Source organism: Ahaetulla prasina, chromosome 1 (assembly GCF_028640845.1).
Source record: "Ahaetulla prasina isolate Xishuangbanna chromosome 1, ASM2864084v1, whole genome shotgun sequence".
In the NCBI taxonomy this organism is placed as follows: domain Eukaryota; kingdom Metazoa; phylum Chordata; class Lepidosauria; order Squamata; family Colubridae; genus Ahaetulla; species Ahaetulla prasina.
The window spans coordinates 246,889,096-246,908,975 of record NC_080539.1 but is presented as its reverse complement, the minus strand read 5'-3'; the positions used below and the strand labels follow the sequence as shown (position 1 = coordinate 246,908,975).

Genomic DNA, 19,880 nt, shown 5'->3' with positions numbered 1-19,880 from the left:
CCGTATATACTCGAGTATAAGCCGAGGGGCTTAAAAAAAAACCAACTCTAGTATAAGCCGTATAGACCCGAGTATAAGCCGAGGGGACGTTTTTCAGCACAAAAAACGTGCTGAAAAACTCGGCTTATACTCGAGTATATACGGTAATACATAAACAAACCAATTTCATTGCAGAAATTATTTTAGCTCATTATTCTCTGCAGCAGAGACTGAAAGAGATCCAGATTGTAAACAGGCACTACTTCATGAAAGAAGCGGGGAAGCTTAACTTTCTACGGCAAAATACCGATCCGAATGGTATAATTTTTGAAAGAGCAAGTTCTGCCCTTTTAGAACTGAAGAAGAAAATGGCTGTAATAAAACAAGACAGAGTATGCCACTCTGGCACTTCATTAGAAAATTGAATTGTAATTGAAATAACAGGAAAGGCTACTGAAGGTTGCAATCCAAAGTGACCTAAAACTGCCGATTCTCAAACCAGGACAGAATTAAAAAAGAAAGATCTTTCACCTTCGAAATAAATCATAGGGTGCTCTCTTCTGGAACACTGCTTCTCCTCGTCTTCTTCAGTGTAGTCAGAAATCCTGTGTGCCGCAGAGAGGTGAAATGTGAGAAGGAAAAGGCTTGCAAATGACAGTAGAACAGCTTTTGGTCCTGAAACAGCCATGACTGAAGATGTGCTGCAGATACGGCATCCAAATTAGGCCTCTCGAAGATATCTGAAACATTAAGGAGGAAAAAAATAGGACCTCTTACAAAAATGATACAAATTAAATTGGCTTTACATCCTACACAGCCAGTTCTCAGGAACATTAATGTTTTACAATAATATTCAAATTCTCAGTATGGTAAACATCTAAAAAGGAGACTATGGATGAGGTACAAATACTGTAAGCTGTCCCTTTCTGGAGTTTAATGAACGGAAAGTCTTATTTATCAATGACAAAATACAGTATTTTGTATTATTGTTATTTGTGCTTTAAAGTCTCTACTTTTTAACCTTATTTACATAAATATCATATATAAGCCTCTCAACATTAGTTTAGGTTGGAGCAACACAGAAGCTGTGCAAACAAATAAATAAATCACAATTAATTTGGGGATGAGTTGAAATATATTCACATTATCTGGACTCACATTCCAAATGCTTATGGTATTGCTGATAGAATATTCCATTTCCTCCCTTTCAAAACTCAGCATTTTGTATTCAGAAAAAACAACAACACCCTACCCAAAAATAGCGTATCTATTACTACATTTACTGCAGTGTAGGATATTTGTAAGGTAATTACAGAAGCACTATCAAATGTGGTTTTCCAGTAAGTGATGAGCCAAATATTTCTCTATTTTAAACTCATTCCCTCACTGTTTTTATAACAAAAGGGAAAAATAGAAAAACTACTTTTGGTTTAGCAGTTAAGGCATCAGACTAGAAACTAGGATCTGAATTCCAGTCCCAATTTAGGCATGAAAACCATTGGGTGACCTTGGGCCAATCTCTCAGCCAAACTCACTTCACAAGGTTGTTGTTATGTGGAAAATAGGAGGAGGAAGCAATATCAGTTATGTTGGCCATCTTGAGTTATTTATAAAAATAATAAAGGCAGGATAAAAATAAATAAAGTATCTGTTACTTACAGCAGTATATTAATGAATGCCATTTTTGCCAGAGTACAGAGAAGTATTGAGGTCACCATTTTGACCAGGTATGGGTTCTATTTATCTTTACTACCAATTCGCAACGGGACAGCACGCATGTGCTTCTGTGCAGAAGCTTCTGCACATGCACAAAAACTTCCTGATGATGTCTGAGTCGGTGGACAGAACCTCCCACTGGTTTTACTACCAGTTCTTGCGAACCGGTCCGAACCAGGGGCAACCGACCACTGATTTTTACTCTCTAAGACACCTTATGAAATTTTTAAATATACCAACACTTTTCACCCATATCAAAATAATCAAGACAAAATAATCTTCACTTGAAGACTATCCAGGTTTTTAAAGACAATACCGGTACTTGCATGAAGACCCACTGTGGAGATTAGTGCAATTTATCTTGCAAAATCTAGAGTTTGTGGGACTAATGCAGAAAATCAAAGGCCTGTGCACAATATGAATATCCTGCCCTCACAACAGGAATCCTGCAAGGAGACACCCACTGGCAATTGGCAGTTTTGTTCACCAGGATAATGCACTGTCAGCATGGAATCCATTGTAATACTCTCAACTTTCAAGTGAAGGTTGTTAAAATAACAATGGCTTCTATGAGGTAAGTGTTGGCAAACTGATTTAAAACATGCATACAAGCGCCACTGATGCTAGATAACATTCAAACAAAACAGTCCTAAAGCAATCAACACCATTCAAACATATCACCAGTAATACCTCAGAGCTACCCAGTGGTATTTGTGACACGTATACAAGTGTATTCATCCACTGTATGAATACGATGACTAACTGGGAAGAGAAAAAGGATTTCATATCAGTTTTGCTAATAAATAATGCTGAGAAATGGAAAACACAATCTGCCTGGATATCACCTTGTTCATTACTGGGAGATCATTCAATTGACCATGAAGTTTTCAATTATTGTTCCAAACACAAATTATCTGGAAAATCATTCAAAATTTAGTTTATCATATGCACCAAATTTATACCTCAATTAATTTAGGACAGAGATTATTTGGGTGTTGTGTAAACCAAGCTCTTAAGATTTGCAAATCGCCATTTATAGCTTATCGTGTTGGATGAACATAGGCAATAATGATTTATTAAAATGATGGTTAAGCAAACTGCAGTTTTCTTTAACATGAAGTCCACAGGAGTGAAATGCTACTGGTTCGGACCGGTTCGGGGGAACCAGTAGTTATAAAAGCTACCAGTTCGGGTGAACCGGTAGTAAAAAATTGCTACCAGTTCAGACGAACCAGTATTTCCAATGATCAGCTGTGCCGCATGATTTATATTCGCTAGAAAGCAGGAAATCCTGCAAATCTAAATTGCACAGCACAGCTGTTCCCCCCACCCCCGCTGTTCTGCTTACCTTCTTAAGCTTCCGTTTTCAGCACTGTGTGGTAGCGCCTGCATGAGCGCAGCGAACCAGTAGCAGACCTTGGAGGATTTCACCACTGAGTCCGAACCATTATTCAACTTAACAAACTTAGCTGTGATCTACAACATTACCTATTGTGATCTACAATATTATCTATTGAGCCAAAAAGATCAACAAAAGTGATATAATCTAAAATCTATACACTATTCAGCTGAGTACCAGTAACAAAGACAATTAGATTTCTTTTTAAAAGGCAACAAGAAATGATACTTAGTTGGAACAATTTTTTTTAAAGATATATGATTCAGTTTTGCCATATATTCCAAATGACTTGCTTTTTCATTTAAAAAAAAAATCCTAACTCTGGAGATTCTTCACATTACTGTTATAATCATCATCAATTTGCTTTAAATAGAATTCAGATGAGGGTGGGGAGTAACTTAGGTTGTTCAAATTTTGTCCACACACCTTAATAAATGAAAAGTTTTCCATGTGAAGGTCTACTGCCTCTGAAAGCTGTATCAAAGAAAATGCCTATATAACAAGGCACCACAGGATCTCAAGGCTGATGCTACCAACCACTAAAATTAAGCAAGGAATTCCTGTGGTTTGAAGTGGGTTGTAAATCAAGGGAAAGCAATTGTAAAATAATGGCGGTATAATAAAAAGTGTCCACGAAAGAGACCCAAAAGAAGATGGATCGACAACGTCGGCAAATATTGTGGGCCCAATTGGCAAAAGAAAGCTCAAGACCATATTGGTTGGAAGTATGCGGAACAGGCCATCATCTTGCAGTGGGTAGACTGGCTAAAATGATGATGAATGATGATACAATAAGGTAATAACTCGTCATCATAAGACACCTTCTTGACATTTTGCTCTACTTCCGAACAGTCTAAGAACAAAGCAGGGGAAAATTGCAGGGAAAATAGGAGGAAGCAGTGTTAGGTATGTTCACTGTCTTGACTTATTTATAAAACAATAAAGCTGAGATAAAAATCTAATAAATAAATAAATACTTTGATCAATATAAAGATGGAGAAAAGTCAGAACAGTGAGATTAAAAATGTATAGCCAAGCTAATTAACTGGGTTTTTTTTTTATATTAATTATGATCACTTTCAGGTATGACTGAGAGCTAACCCCACCCTACAAAGCCATCACTCCCCATTTGCAAAACTAGGAGAACAAATATCTGCCTTATTTTCAAGCATTATTCTCTATTTTTGGAATGCTCAATTTCCTACTATTAGAATAGAACCATGGATTTTGACTTTCACAGAGCATTTTGAAGACACCTTTCTTCACCTTATTTTTTCAATCACACATCTGCTCTTCTTCATTTCCTTTCTTATATTCTTTTTATTTGCCCAAAGTTCTATTTATTTTAGATAGATGAAAAGTAGTCTACTTAATGTATCTTGTACATGCAAGATGTTCCCTGTTATTCCCAATAGGAATAACAGACATCTGAGATTAAAACTGGTGACAAGTTTGAATGGTGTTGAAAGTGATCATAAAATTCTGTTATTCCCAAAAGGAATAACAGATATCTGAGATTAAAACAAAGTTGAAGAAACTGAAATTAAATGCAGAAAATGGTCTTTTCCTTTGAGGCATTTTGGACATCCTTTTTTTAAAGTTGCAACAGGAAAAGTAATCTACAATTTATCAACAAAACTAGGATATAACCTGATTTGGACTTTGTGTATTGTATGACTCCCATTGTGATTCATTCAACAAACCATGGTTATAATAAATCTGGCTTAATGGAATATACCAATTTAGTTACTGTGCAAATTGTATAAAAATTCTCAAAACAGTACTTACACTGATTATTCATTTTTAACATACTTATAATGTTTACCAATAAATAAATGTCCAATTATACCAAAAGTTCAGCTAGTGGAAATAATAAAAGTATTCCATCATTATTAAGTACACTGAATAATTTAAACCACTAATTATCAATTCAGCATTCCCTTTAATTTTCCTTCTTAATCAACACCATCACTTGCATGGATATTATTGTCATTAATTTAATTAAAGATCTACTGTTCCTTCTGAAGCAACTTTTAATAGTAATTTCTTGTATTCTTTTTCATTATTTATTTTATCTCAAACACAGAATATTTATATCTCATTTTTTTAATGTTAGGATTTTGTAATCTGGAGCTGTCAAGTTTTCTTTATAATTTGTGATCTTGTACAGTAAAATTTTATGTTGTATATAATTTTCCTATTCTCTCTGGAGAGAGTCATTTTCTTTTCCATTTTGCTAAGAATAACCAAACTATGTATTAATTAATTCTATCCATCCTAAAAATATAATTATAATAATCTTTAAATACTGCTCATCTATTCAGTCTTTCTCATAAAAGAACTATAATGTTCATGGCCAGTATATGACAAATAATTGTATAAGCACAATTACATTAATTTGAACCTGTTTGAATATATCTTTCCAACTTCATCAAAATGCTTAGATAACTGGAGTGTGAACAGCCAGGATCACATATCCAACCACTTACATTAATTCAACAAAAAAGCATAGCTTATTTATTTTAATCCAAGGGCATGCCTGAATTCTGACAAAAAAATTACAGAAGACAAAAGCTGTTCCAGTCCGAACAACAAAAATGGTTTCTTCTACTTTTCTCTTATTGCCATATCTTATTTCTGCGCTATCATCAGGACAAACTGAAAAGAAATATACTGTAAAAGCATTTACACATTGGATTTTCCTGGATTACACAAAATATCTGTCCCCATGGGAAACAGACACATCTAGCCCAAGACCACATTAGTTCCTCAACCCCCAGAGAGTGATAACTGATCCTTCCTTTCATACCATGAAAATATTGCAGAAGTTAGAACCTCTGTAAAAAGATGATTTACTTTGCTATCAATATAATTGTATTCACTAATTCTCCACCATTTAATAGTTTCACATTTAATAATTCTCTCCTATTAGGACTTTCAAATTACACCAGAACACTATTCTTTCTATTTTATTTTTGTTTTAGTCAATGAATGCAACTAAGTTCAGCATCTTTGATGTTCTCAGGATTCAAGGACAGCAAACAACATATCTCTAAAGCATCAACTTCAGAAGATTGTTATAAGAACAATGCCACACTGCTGTTCTGCGGGACTCCCTGTCAGGACTCTATAGCCCAGCGGTCACCAACCAGTGGTCCACAGACCACTGGTGGTCTGCAAGAAAAGTTTGGTGGTCCGTGGAGAAATCTTTGTATTTTTGCCAGTGCACCTTGGTGGAGGAGTTGCGGCGCAAGCATGCCGAAGCAGCGACTGCGATGGCTGGAAGCTGTGGGAGCGAAGCACTACCTGTACTTGTACAGCATTCCGCCTCAGTATATTTGCCCAGCCGGTGGTGCAAAGGAGCCCTCGTCTCCTGCCACTTGGGACTCGAGCGATAAATGGCAACTGGTCCGGGGAGCAGCCAGATTTTGCTCTCCATTGCGGATGCCACATCAGCCCCCTGGAAGCTCTCATCTCTAGAGGACCGCTCGCTGAAGTGGCATGGGAAACTTCAGCCGGGCTCCTCGAGAGATGAGACCTTGCAGGGGGCCGGTCTGGCGTCTGCAATGGAGAGCAAAATCCAGCTGTTCCCCTGATCAGACACCATTTACAGCTCTGAGTCCCAAGTGGCAGGAGACAAGGGCTGCTTTGCACCACCAGCTGGCACAAATATACCGAGGTGGAATGCTGATGCCGCACAAAATGAAATAGAGAAAAAGAGACAGAATGAAAGAGATAATGAGAAAGAATGAGAGAGAGACAGAGAGAATCAGATAGTGAGACAGAATCAGAATGAGAGAGAATAAGAGAGAGAGAGAATGAGAGAGACAGAGAGCACCGACTTCTTGGAAGAAGTGCGGGGGGGGCTGAAGGGGGATGTCTTGCTTTAAGTATCGACATCCCCACCTCAATTTTGTGAGGTCGGTGCAGTAGGCAGCGGTCCTTCCTGGCGCACCTTGTTTCTCTGGAGCACTCCACCCCCTTCCCGCTTCTGCCTGCCTCCTTCTCCTCCTGGAGTCTCTGGGTTGCTTATTCAGCCAGAGGAAAAACTCAAAGGGGGCTCCGCCACCCAGCTTGCCCACCTCTCAGGGATGTTGCCTGGGGGGGGTGCTCTCTTCGCAGCTCTTGCTCGATGCTGCCTGGCTCTGAAAGGGACGCATGGAGAATCAGAGAGAGAATGAGAGAGAATCAGAATGAGAAAGAATGAGAGACAGAGAAAGAGACAGAGAATGAGAATCAGAGAGAATCAGAGAGAGAATGAGAGAGAGAATCAGAATGAGAGAGAGAGAGAGAGTGGGAGGAGGGAGAGAGAGAGAAAAGAGTGGAGAGAGAGAGAGAATGAGTGGGAGAGAGGGGAGAGAGAATGAGAGAGAATGAGTGTGAGAGAGAGGGGAGAGAAAAGAGAATGAAAGAGAAAAGAGTGGGAGAGAGTGGGAGAGAGAGAATGAAAGAGAGAGAGAGAGAGAGAAAGAAAGAATGAGAGAGAAAGGGGAGAGAAAAGAGGGGAGAGATAAAGAGAGAATGAGAGAGAAAGGGGAGAGAGGGGAGAGAGGGGAGAAAGAGAAAAGAGGGGAGAGAGAGAGAAGAGAGAAAGAATGAGAGAAAAGAGGGGAGAGAGAATGAGAATCAGAGAGAATGAGTGGGAGAGAGAATGCAGGAGAGAGAAAGAAAGACTGAGAAAGAGGGGAGGGGAGAGAGAGAGAGAGCAGGAGAAGAGAAAAGAGAGAGGGGAGATAGAAAGAGAAAGAATGAGAGAGAAAAGAGGAGAGGGGAGAGAGAGAAAAGAGAGATGCGAGAATGAGAGAGAATGAGTGGAGAGAGAGAAAAGAGGGGGGAGAGAGAAAGAGAGAATGAGAGACAAAGACTGGGAGAGAGAGGGGAGGGGGGAGAAAGAGAGAGGAGGGAGCGTGCCTGAAGGACCCCATCCCGTCACTTGGAGTCCAGGCACTTCAGCAAGCGGTGCACTGGATTCGTATTAGTGGTCCACGGGATTTAAAATTATGAACTTTGTGGTCCCTGAGGTCCAAAAGGTTGGGGACCCCTGCTATAGCCCATGTGCTAGTACTGGGTTTCAATTTAATTTGCTACCAGTTTGTTTGTGCTTGCGCGCACATGCGCAGAAGTGTCCAGGTGGGTGGACGGAGCCTTCTGCCACCGCCGCTACCAGTTCGCCCGATTGGGACAAACCGGTAGCAACTCACCACTGCCATGTGCTCATTAATAATACAGAAAAGCTAAATAAGTAATATGCTTCTGCTAACCACAATGTTTCCTTCAAGAAGCATTCCTTTAATAAAAAAAAATTGCATTCAAAGTTAAGTTAGTGTTTTCAAGTTCAAAACATGAAGATAGGACTGTTTAATTGACTGGTTCTACAGAGCAGTTTTTGAATATGGCAGTAATTCTTTCAGGAAAGTGATTAGGTCCAAACTGCAGGTACAAACTCTTGCTATATTTTACAAAATGAATTAATAACGCTGCAGAAATTAGTTGTCAAGCAAATTCAGGTGGGACTACTTATATAAGTGAAATTGATCCCTGACAAAATTACGTTATGAAAAGAATTGTTCTTCTCTACTACTCAGGGCAAGTTGAATTTTCTGAGATTGACAAGAATTCATAGCCAGAGCTTGAAATTATGACGTTCCAGATTTTTTTTTTTAAATGCTAAAGTTTCTCCTAAATTGAAAAAGACCATATTCAAAAACTGCTGTGCTGCTCTTAAGATGACATCAACACAGAATCAGAAGGAGACATTTAGACCATCAAGATTAACTCCCTACTGACGTGTGCCATCTGCAGCCTTCAATCAAAAGTCCTCAGCATTTCTGTACACGCTTAGTAATCCAAGGAACAGTGTGCATAACAGTGCTTTGTCGATGCAAGACTCAAGACAATGAAATTCTAAAATGCAACACATGAATACTGTGTAGCTACAAACAAATATACTAGATAAATATGGAAATTCTATAGGGTTTCTTTAGGGAGAGGGGAAAGTAGCCGAAACACAATGCTTCTTCATTTAAATGCTCCTCAAAGTACAAGACTGTTTTAATGCGGAAAATCAACTAGGAATCTTAGAGATGATTAAGCAAAATGTGTTGACAAACCATGTCTGTTTACTGTACTTCGAGTCTCCCATTTCAACATTCAAGAACCAGGAATTATTCTGTAGATCAACTTACACTAAGGAGTCATGGTGATGCAGTGCTTAGAATGAAGTATTGCAGACTGACTCTGCGCCACTGCCAGGAGTTTCATCTTGACTAGCTCAAGGTTGACTTGGCCTTCCTCAACCTTCCAGGTTGATAAAATGAGGAGCCAGATTGTTGGGGGCAAGTACACTGACACTGTGAACCACTCAGGTGTTATAAGGCGGTATATAGGTCTAAGTGCTATTGCTATTGCTACACTAGCAGTACTCCATTTGGTAAGCTGTTTGAGGGCTATTTTCTATCTGAAGATGCACTTTTGGGAAGAATAGCTAGTCCAAATCCAGTTTAACAATAAGAATGACACCCCCCCCCAAAAAAAGGGGAGGAACCTTGAAATTATCCCAGAAGCAGCTTGAGAAGACAGGCTCATGGTTACTTTGTCAGTCTCCCACACCACATTTCTATTTCAATTATATTAATCATTTCAAAATTTACATCAATACAAAAACTCACACTTGCCAAACACGTATAAAGTGGACTATTCTACGTGGCAGCCTTAAACATTTTGCCTCCTAAGCTGAACATAGCTGGAAATAAAGCTGGTTTTAAAAAAAATCTTTGTCCATATTTCAAACTATGTTAATAATGCAGCTTTCTGTATAGTCAGGGGCTTCTACAGACCCCAATAGTGGACTCACCTGCTTCTTTACCCAATCCACCCATGCCAGGAAAACAAGCACCAATCAATTCCCTTTCTATGGGTAGATCCACGAAGACCTGCAATTTCCATTTATATGAGCAAGCAACATCCTGTGGTCATAGAACCATACAGCTGGAAGGGTCCTTAAAAGACATCTCATCCATTCTTCTACTCAGGACAGGCGTTGTTTGCTCATTATGAGCATTTTACTGGTGGACCAAAGAGGGAGAAAAATACACCCTAATATTACCATTTTTGTAATTTTAGTTACAAAATGAATTTTGTTGTATGGGTATACTGCGTACAATGACAATAAAGTTAAAACTTTAAACTTAAACGAAACTGGCAAACTCCTATTTTTCAGGTCTACCAGACTGTCACATTTATTTCATCAGAGCCCCTCTATATATACTGATCTGATTCCTTTATTGAAATAGAGCAAAGCTAACAAATTAGAATTTTGTCTGTAAAGGTAACATATTAATTGCTAGGACTGAATAAATTTTCTTTAAATGAAGAACAAAAAAACCCATCAAGAATATTTGGCATCCACAGAGAAGTAATTAGAAGAATTTAAAAAAAAATAAAAATATTTCAGCTAACTCTTACTAACTCTGAATCACTATTTCACATGCAGAATAGTTATTCTCCTGTCCTTCTCCAATATATCTATCAGTTTTCTTTTACTATATTCTGCTTAACAATGATGAATAAAACAATAGGATAGGAAGACTTCAACCATAATTGCAGAGTGTATGCTCCATTTTGAAATGAAGAGAGAAGTAAAGAAGAAAAGGAAGGATAAAGACTAGCAAAAGAGGATGCTTTGTGTGGTTCACTGAATGAATGTTTTAAATCCAGACATTAAAGCTAAATATATTTGGACAAATGGACAGAATGAAATGAAGGGATCTTTTTTTAAAAACCTTCATTGACTGAATAAATATGAAGAAATACAAATGTTATAAAACCTGACAGGTTTGCCATGTGGCAGTGGCAGACTAACCTAGAAAACTGAACAGGATTTTTAAAAAACCAAAACCTTCTCTTAATAAAAAACAGACCACGGGTAACGGTGGTGGTTTGCCTGTGTCCGTTTGTTACCAATTGACATGTTCTTCAGCGCTTCCTGTCAGCTCTTTTCAAAGCTATATTGTAAAACAAAAGCAAAGACAGAAAAAAGGACCCCTTCTTCCAACCAACCATGGCAAATATAATGCATTGAAAGAGGCGGTGGTGAGGCCCCTCCTCAAGAAGCCTTCCCTGGACCCGGCTGTCTTAGGTAATTATCGTCCAGTCTCCAACCTTCGCTTCGCGGCGAAGGTTGTAGAGAGTATGGTGGCATATCAGTTCCCCCTGCACTTGGAGGAAACTGTCTATCTGGACCCGTTCCAGTCCGGCTTCCGGCCCGGTTACAGCACTGAGACGGCTTTGGTCGCGTTGGTGGATGATCTCTGGAGGGCCAGGGATAGGGGTTGTTCTTCTGCCCTGGTCCTATTAGACCTCTCAGCGGCTTTCGATACCATCGACCATGGTATCCTGCTGCGCCGGCTGGGGGGATTGGGAGTGGGAGGCACCGTTTATCGGTGGTTCTCCTCCTATCTCTCCGACCGGTCGCAGACGGTGTTGACGGGGGGGCAGAGGTCGACCCCGCGGCGCCTCACTTGTGGGGTACCGCAGGGGTCGATTCTCTCGCCCCTTCTGTTCAACATCTATATGAAGCCGCTGGGTGAGATCATCAGTGGCTTCGGTGTGAGGTACCAGCTGTACGCTGATGACACCCAGCTGTACTTTTCCACACCGGGCCACCCCAATGAAGCTATGGAAGTGCTGTCCCGGTGTTTGGAAGCCGTACGGGTCTGGATGGGGAGAAACAGGCTCAAGCTCAATCCCTCCAAGACGGAGTGGCTGTGGATGCCGGCATCCCGGTACAGTCAGCTGAGTCCGCGGCTGACTGTCGGGAGCGAGTCACTGGCCCCGATGGAGAGGGTGCGCAATTTGGGCGTTCTCCTGGATGAGCGGCTGTCTTTTGAAGACCACCTGACGGCCGTCTCCAGGAGAGCTTTCCACCAGGTTCGCCTGGTGCGCCAGTTGCGCCCCTTTCTAGACCGGGATGCCCTGTGCACAGTCACTCACGCCCTTGTGACGTCTCGTCTGGATTACTGCAATGCTCTCTACATGGGGCTCCCCTTGAGGGGCATCCGGAGGCTACAGTTAGTCCAGAATGCAGCTGCGCGGGTGATTGAGGGAGCCCCTCGTGGCTCCCGAGTGACACCTATCCTGCGCAGGCTGCACTGGCTACCTGTGGCCTTCCGGGTGCGCTTCAAGGTGCTGGTGAACGTCTTTAAAGCGCTCCATGGCATAGGGCCGGGTTACTTACGGGACCGCCTGCTGCTACCGAATACCTCTCACCGACCCGTGCGCTCTCACAGAGAGGGACTCCTCAGGGTGCCGTCGGCGCGACAGTGTCGTCTGGCGACACCCAGGGGAAGGGCCTTCTCTGTGGGGGCTCCCGCCCTCTGGAACGAACTCCCCCCAGGACTTCGTCAACTTCCGGACCTCCGAACCTTTCGCCGCGAGCTTAAAACTCATTTATTCATCTGCGCTGGACTGGGTTAGTTTTTTAGTTTATGGGTTTTTTATGGGTTTTAGTTCTAAATTTTAATTCTGGCCAATTTAATAAGGTTTTTAAATTGTATTTTAATTGTATTTATTGTGTATTTTTTACTTGGCTGTGAACCGCCCTGAGTCCTACGGGAGAAGGGCGGTATACAAATTTAATAAATAAATAAATAAATAAATAAATTCACCCCAAGATAGTTTTATCCTCTGAAAAGGTGATTTGTTTTGGTACATAGGAGAATTATAAGACATGAAGTGCCAAAGTAGAGAGGTGAAAAACATTCCATGCCTAAATCACACCATGCACAGAACTTTGTGTCCTTTGTGTACCAAAACACACAGGTTCTGGGCAGAAGCATCTGGAAAATGCAGAAAAAAAAGGCAAGTGCAATGCTCTCTAAGGCTGGGGTCTCCAACCTTGGCAACTTTAAGACTTGTGGACTTCAAGTAAAAACAAAGATCACACACCACAGCTGATTACCACCCACCCTCATGCTGTTCTACTTACCCCATGCCTCCTTTTGGTGTGCACTGTGTGTGGACGCACCTCACATTTTGTGCGCACTGCACATGCGCACACTGCATGCAGGCACAGCCAGCGAACCAGTAGTAAACCAGTTCAGATTTCACCACTGGTCTCATTACTCTATGAAACTGTCTTTGCAAGGACCTTGGAGACATCTTATTTTCCTAATCTCAAACAAAGGCTCAAATAAAGGCTCCAAAATATAAGCACTCCTTCTCAGGGGAAGCAAACAAAGGCTCAAATAAAGGCTCCAAAATATAAGCACTCCTTCTCAGGGGAAGTTTGACCATTTCTCACTTTACTGATCACTGTTCCCGTTGAGTTTTTCATCCACCATATATGTTGTGCAGAAACTTGATCTTTTCTTGTGTGAGTTGAAGGTTAAACTGATGCAGGTATGAGTTTTACTATGTTATATTTAAATATGCAGTTTCAGTGTAAAATACCATCAGTATATTTACAACTGATGAATGCAGAAGGTTGATGTTCATGATAGCTAGGAGAGTAGTATCTCTAGCAAACCATGATGACATCAGAATGACAAAACTTCTGTGATGAAGCAATCACACAAATACCATTTGTGCATCAGGTATCAGTTGCAAGAAAGGTGCAGCATAAGCACAATGTCACCATCAGGGACAATTTTGTCATTTGATTGCTCTTTTTCTCAATGGATGCCTTTGAAAAGGAATTCCTTCCTAATTTTAAGCAAACTTTACACCCTCATCCCATCCTACACATTTCCATTTTTTGCAATCCAAATCTGAGAACAAGTTGAGGGAGGAAATAAGTTGCTCAGCATTAACTATGAGTTTTTAAACTAGGTATAAAATTCATAAATAAAAGTTTAATATTTTATTCTGCACAGACGCTGATCAAAAGATTTCCATCAAAATAAAAAAGTCAATGCTTCTTGTTTACATCAATATGCCTCAAACAACTGGCATATTGTGTCAAACTACTGAGTTTTGATACCAGTAAACAAGATGCATAGAAAATTTAATGCAAGAACACAACCCAAAGGCAACAAGTCTGATAGTGGTAAATCCACTTCAATATTAGCTTTTAGTTATAAGGTTGACATGTTATGAACAATCATTTTTCTTATTACTCGACCAAAATGTAACATTCATTATGAATAAGGATAGATTTATTTCCCATTGCAGTTCTAGTAAACTTCATCTAGCACTATGAAGTTAGTTTTCTGAATTATTAAATTTAATCAGGAGCTATGAGTCATTTTTATTATCAAATGTTATGGGATAAACAGATATCCAAGCAGATTCAAAGTCTTGCTTACTTGCTGGGCTAGGTGAAAGGTCTTGTTTTTATTTTGCTTCTGAAATAATTATTTTTGCTCCAAAACCCAACTGTATATTGCCGGCTTCTGAGCTGTGGTTAGAATGCAGCACTGCAGGCTAACTTACTGCTCACAACCAGGAGTTTGATCCCAACTGGCTTGAGGTTGACAGAGCTTTCCATCTTTCCAAAGTCAGTAAAGTGAGAACCCAGGTTGTTTGGGGCAATATGCTGACTCTGTAAACTGCTTAGAGAGGGCTGCAAAGCACTATGAAGTGGTATATAAGTCTAAGTGCTATTGATATTCTGAAAAGCAAAGTCAATGGTGAAGCTGACAGGAGGTCACAAATAGCAACCACATCAGTGGTGGGTTGCTACCAGTTCACCCCAGCTTGGGTGAACCAGTAGCGGTGACAGTGGGAGGCTCCGCCCACTCACCTGAATGTCTCTGCACATGCGCAGAAGCTTCTGCGCATGCTTAGAGCCATCACACAAGTGTGCGCGTGCCCACAAGTGAACCGGTAGCAACGGGATTTGAATCCCATTACTGAACCACATGACATCCTCACTTAACATCCTGCAGTGATTTGCTTAATGTTGGCAATCAGGAGTGCCAGAACTGCCATCGCTAAGCAGCACAGTATCATGATTTCATGCTTTATGACTATATAGCTTAGTGATGGTAATTTTGGTCCCAAATGCCATAGTTAACTAAGGATTGCCTTTATCAGCTGACTAAAATACATATATTTCTCATGATGGTAGGGAAACCTGTGAACAGGGAACCTATATACTAATCTCTAGTTTTATGGACTATAATTTTTCCAAATAAATAACATCTTCAGGAAGAAGACAAGCCAGTAATAATTAAAATATGACCATCTTAAATCCAATTTTTATAAGATACATATACGTAGTCCGAGTTCAACTATTGTTGTGCCTCGCCCGCCCCCCTCTCCTCAGCCGGGCCCCTCCCATCTCCTGTTATCTGAGCCAGAGACTGATAGTGAAGAAGAATGGCCTGGCATGCCTCCAGCCCCCAGCCCTGGCACCATGCCCGGACAGACTGAGCAAACAAACCTCCCTCCTACAGCGTGTGAGCAAGAAGCCAGCCACGAGCTAGAATTGCCGGCAGCTGAGCAGGAGGACAAAATGTGCACAGATCCTCGCTTCCAGAGAATGGAGAGGCGACGTCAGCAAAAGGAAGGGAGGGACAGGCCTGGATAAGTGCTGAGTCATGTAGCCACACCCCATGGCCTATATAAAGGATCTGCTTTTTGGCATTCCTTGAGTCAGGCAAAGTCTCATCTGGTTGCTGAAGTCACACCTTGGATTCCTGCCTGCCCTGAGAACTCTGACAGGAATTTGGCAAAGCTGCAGAGGCTTCGTGGCCACGCTGGATACAGACTTCCCAGACCCGGCCGTCAGAGGAGGAGTAGGACACGACAACTATTGTCGTAATCAGCACATGGCTTGCCTATGATTTAGTAACCAGGCCATCATGAATTTCAAACTTCAATTTGTGGCTTATCATGGTATGTTAAGCAAAGCAATTTGGACTTACTGAACAAGCTAAAGTTTTAAGTAAACCACAGCTTAGGAGGGTGTCATAATGCTATAGTCAACCATGTCATTCCACTCATAGTCCGAGCTCCTACTTACACAGGGCAGCCCCGGCCGATTTTCAAGAGTTGTCCTTTTTGCCTCATTAATAACAGTAGCCTCATTAATAATTGGAAAACTTCAGAAGTGCTCTGGTGACAAGCAGCAGAAGGGGAGGATAGAATGGAAAGAGCCATTGCAGACATGTTACTGGCTGGACTCCACATCGGCATAGAAAACAGTCCTTAATTAGCGGAGAAGACATTTCTCACCTTCTGGATAATATACATAATATCTATCACTTGGAAAGGTCACAAGTGAAAGATTGCACAGCACCGCAGAACTCCTTCTTTTCTTTCACAGTATTAGGATAGCAGTTTCTGCCAGTCAGAGTCCTCTTTGGACTATTTTCCATACCCAAGAATCCAGCAAATGAATAATATATTTTCTGTGTCATCCTGCAACACACAATCACTACAACTGAAGAGAAAAGATATGATGAGGGTATCTACACCTTTTTTTTCCCAGCAACAAACCTGAGATACAATTTCTCTAGCTCGGTACAATGCTATAATTAAGGCTTTCTCCATTAATAGCATGAATGGATCAATTACAATGGTCTTGCATGAGAACCCTGATAGTTGATCAAGAATTTCACAAAAGAACTTCAAAGCACCTTGAGGATTGGAAGTTTCTTCTCCCCATCCTTTGGAAAATAATACGTATTGGCTAATAGGAAAGATTAAATAACAGTGTGCAGCCACTCTGAAATTGGGCAGAAGGATCTAGGTCCATGATGGCGAACCTTTGGCACACGTGCTACAGTTGGCACGCAGCGCCCTCTTTGATGGCACACAAGCCGTCACCCCAGTTCAGGTCTGCTGCGCATACACCTCCCACCAGCCAGCTGGTCTTCGGATCTCCTTGGCACATACATGGGGGGCGGGGCACATGCGGGGTGCACACACATGCACAGGGTGCATGCAGGGGGAGCACACATGCATGGGGGGCAGAATGCATGTGGGGGGCGCAGGTGCATGTGAGGGGGCAGGGAGCATGCACAGGGGCACATGTGCATGCGGGGGGCACACGTGCATGTGCGGGGGTAAATGCGGGGGCACATTGCATTTTGGGGATTTGGGCGTGCGCACACACATCCGTACACACACATGCACTCTTTGGGCACTCGGTCTGGAAAAGGTTAGCCATCATTGATCTAGGTGGACAAAGCTAACTAGATCACTCCTGAAATGCAGCTACTCTCCTTACAACAAGGTTCGGCATGGGTCATACTTCAATGAAAGACTACACTAGCTAATCTGGGAAATTGGACAACACTTAGAAAAGTCAATGGCAAGCCATTACTGTTGCCAAGGAAACTGCATGACAGCACTGTGAAGTCACCAGAAGTAGAACTTGACATGAAGGAGATGTTACTGACTGTTTTGGGCACCAATTTGTTCCAAATTTCTATATATGTGTATTTGTAAATAAACAGGAATTTACAATTAGAATTGTAAATAAACAGGAATCTCTTATTCTCTCTCACTTAAAATGAAATTTTGTCATTCTGCTTTAATTCACAATACCTTGGTTAAAACAAGGACCTACCAAACAAAAAGCCACATCATCAGCAGAGTCACTTAACTTCCTGGCTCAAATCTCTGGAGTAATAATCAGATGTTCTTCTAAAATTGGGGTGCTGCTTCACAGGTCAGGCCCAGCCACCACAGTACAGAAGTCTTTGGTCAAAAAAGAGGGCAGAGTATGCCCTAGGGTAGTGAGGTAGGGAGACAACTTGTGTAACAGTATGAGGTTCAAGGATTCTCAGAATTTCACTTACTTTCCTAACACAATTTGCTGAAACATGCTAGCAGTTTCAGCTTTTCAGAAATGTACAGAGCGAGAGAATCCAAATGTAAAAGTGTCCTTTTGCAGGTGGGGGGGGGGCCAGTGGAGAGGAATCCAGGAAGAATGTAGCAAAACCAAGTAGGCAATGAGGCCTAAATGTCAGAGAGAGACACAAAAAATCCATCTCCAATTTAATTTGCAAACCACAACTCGCTTTAGATTTTAGACAATTACACTGCTTACCATAAAACCTCAATGACATTGTTTCAATACTGACCTGGTAAATCAATAGGGTTGAAGATGCAGGAAAGCTTCTATTGTAAAACATTTCAGAAGGTATTGGGTACAATCAAGAGGCACTAAAATACTGCCAAACTGATCCAGCCTCCTAATTTGTTCCTTGCGGAAAAAAATTGGCTTTCAGTCCAGTTGCTTATTTATCCCTGCCTAACATTCTATATGTTTATGAACCCACTGTATCAGTGAGGGGGGAGGAGGAGGGGGAGGAGGAATATAGTTAGAAAAATATTAATACTCTTGTCTTTACAGCCTTTTTCCAATAGTTTATACCCTTTCCTTACTGTCACATTTATATTTACACTTAATCATACTGTAGATGTCTATGGAGATTCTCAGTCATCCAAGTCATGTTTGTCCCAAAGGTATATTTTCAAGAGGCAAATGGACATTCCTGTTTTTTCTTTGAAGACATTTCACTTCTCATCCAAGAAACTTCTTGAGCTGAAGAAGCTTCTTGGATGAGAAGTGAAACATCTTCAAAGAAAAACCAGGAAGTCCAGTTGCCTCTTGAAAAAGCACCCTTGGGACTTAATTATAGACCCATCAGACAAATTTACCACTTACCAATTTATTTAAGATACTTACATGGCTGCCCAACTCATACATAGGTGATTCCAGGCAGGATACATTTAAAATCCACAACATAAAAACCCATAAACATCCCCCAACCCCAATGGCAGCAGGAATCATTAAGGATGCCTCAACTTTTCTACAGATCTCAAAAAGTTATCCTAGAAAAATATCAACCAATACAGTGCAATATATATACCAGACTCAAGGAAACAATGAGCCAAAGATCCTCAAATAAAACAAATAAAATTTCACCTAGGATGTTACCTTAAAAAACCTCTCTTTCCATTCAGAAGCATGTTGTGTACACAGTATTTATTTTATTTATTTATTTATTTATTAAACTTTTATACCGCCCTTCTCCCGAAGGACTCAGGGCGGTGTACAGCCAAGATAAAAACAATAAATATACACAGTTAAAAATCAATTTAAAATACCTATTCAATAGTGGCCGAATTAAAACCGTCGAATTGACCAACCTAAAATACCCCATACAAAATTACAGGAAATATAAAAAATTTAAAATTTTAAAATTTAGAAATTTAAAAAATCTAAAAAATCAGTCCAGTCCCGCTTGGATGAATAAATAAGTTTTTAATTCCCGACGAAAGGTCCGAAGGTCAGATATTTAGCGCAAACCGGGGAAGGTCGTTTCAGAGAGTAGGAGCTCCAACAGAGAAGGCCCTTCCTGGGGCCGCCAGCCGGCATTGCTTGGCGGACGGCACCCTGAGAAGACCCTCTCTGTGAGGCGTGCGGGTCGATGGGAGGCATAAGGTAACAGCAGGCGGTCCCGTAAGTACCGGGCCCTAAGCCATGGAGCGCTTTAAAGGTGGTAACCAAAACCTTGAAGCGCACCGAAGACCACAGGTAGCCAGTGCAGACTGCGCAGGAGTGGTGTTACCGGGAGCAACGTGGTGCTCCTCAATCACCAGCGCAGCTGCATTCTGACTAGCTGAAGTCTCCGGTGCACCTCAGGGGTAGCCCCATGTAGAGAGCATTGCAATAATCCAGGCGGGAAGTGACGAGAGCATGAGTGACCGTGCATAAGGCATCCCGGTCCAGAAAGGGGCGCAACTGGCGCACCAGGCGGACCTGGTAAAAAGCTCTCCTGGAGACGGCCGCCACATGGTCTTCAAACGACAGCCGTCCATCCAGGAGAAC

The 19,880-nt window shown here is 41.2% G+C and overlaps 1 protein-coding gene across 10 annotated transcripts in view; it reads right to left on the bottom strand.

Annotated features, from left to right (window-relative positions):
* Window positions 1-19,880, bottom strand: part of SEMA5B (semaphorin 5B) — a 578,355-nt gene that overhangs the window by 219,013 nt on the left and 339,462 nt on the right. For all 10 annotated transcript variants that reach the window (XM_058195316.1, XM_058195280.1, XM_058195269.1 and 7 more), the window contains one exon: window positions 511-719. In XM_058195316.1, the coding sequence (XP_058051299.1) occupies window positions 511-667 (157 nt within the window). In that variant the 5' untranslated portion in view covers window positions 668-719. The remainder of the gene's footprint in view (window positions 1-510; window positions 720-19,880) is intronic.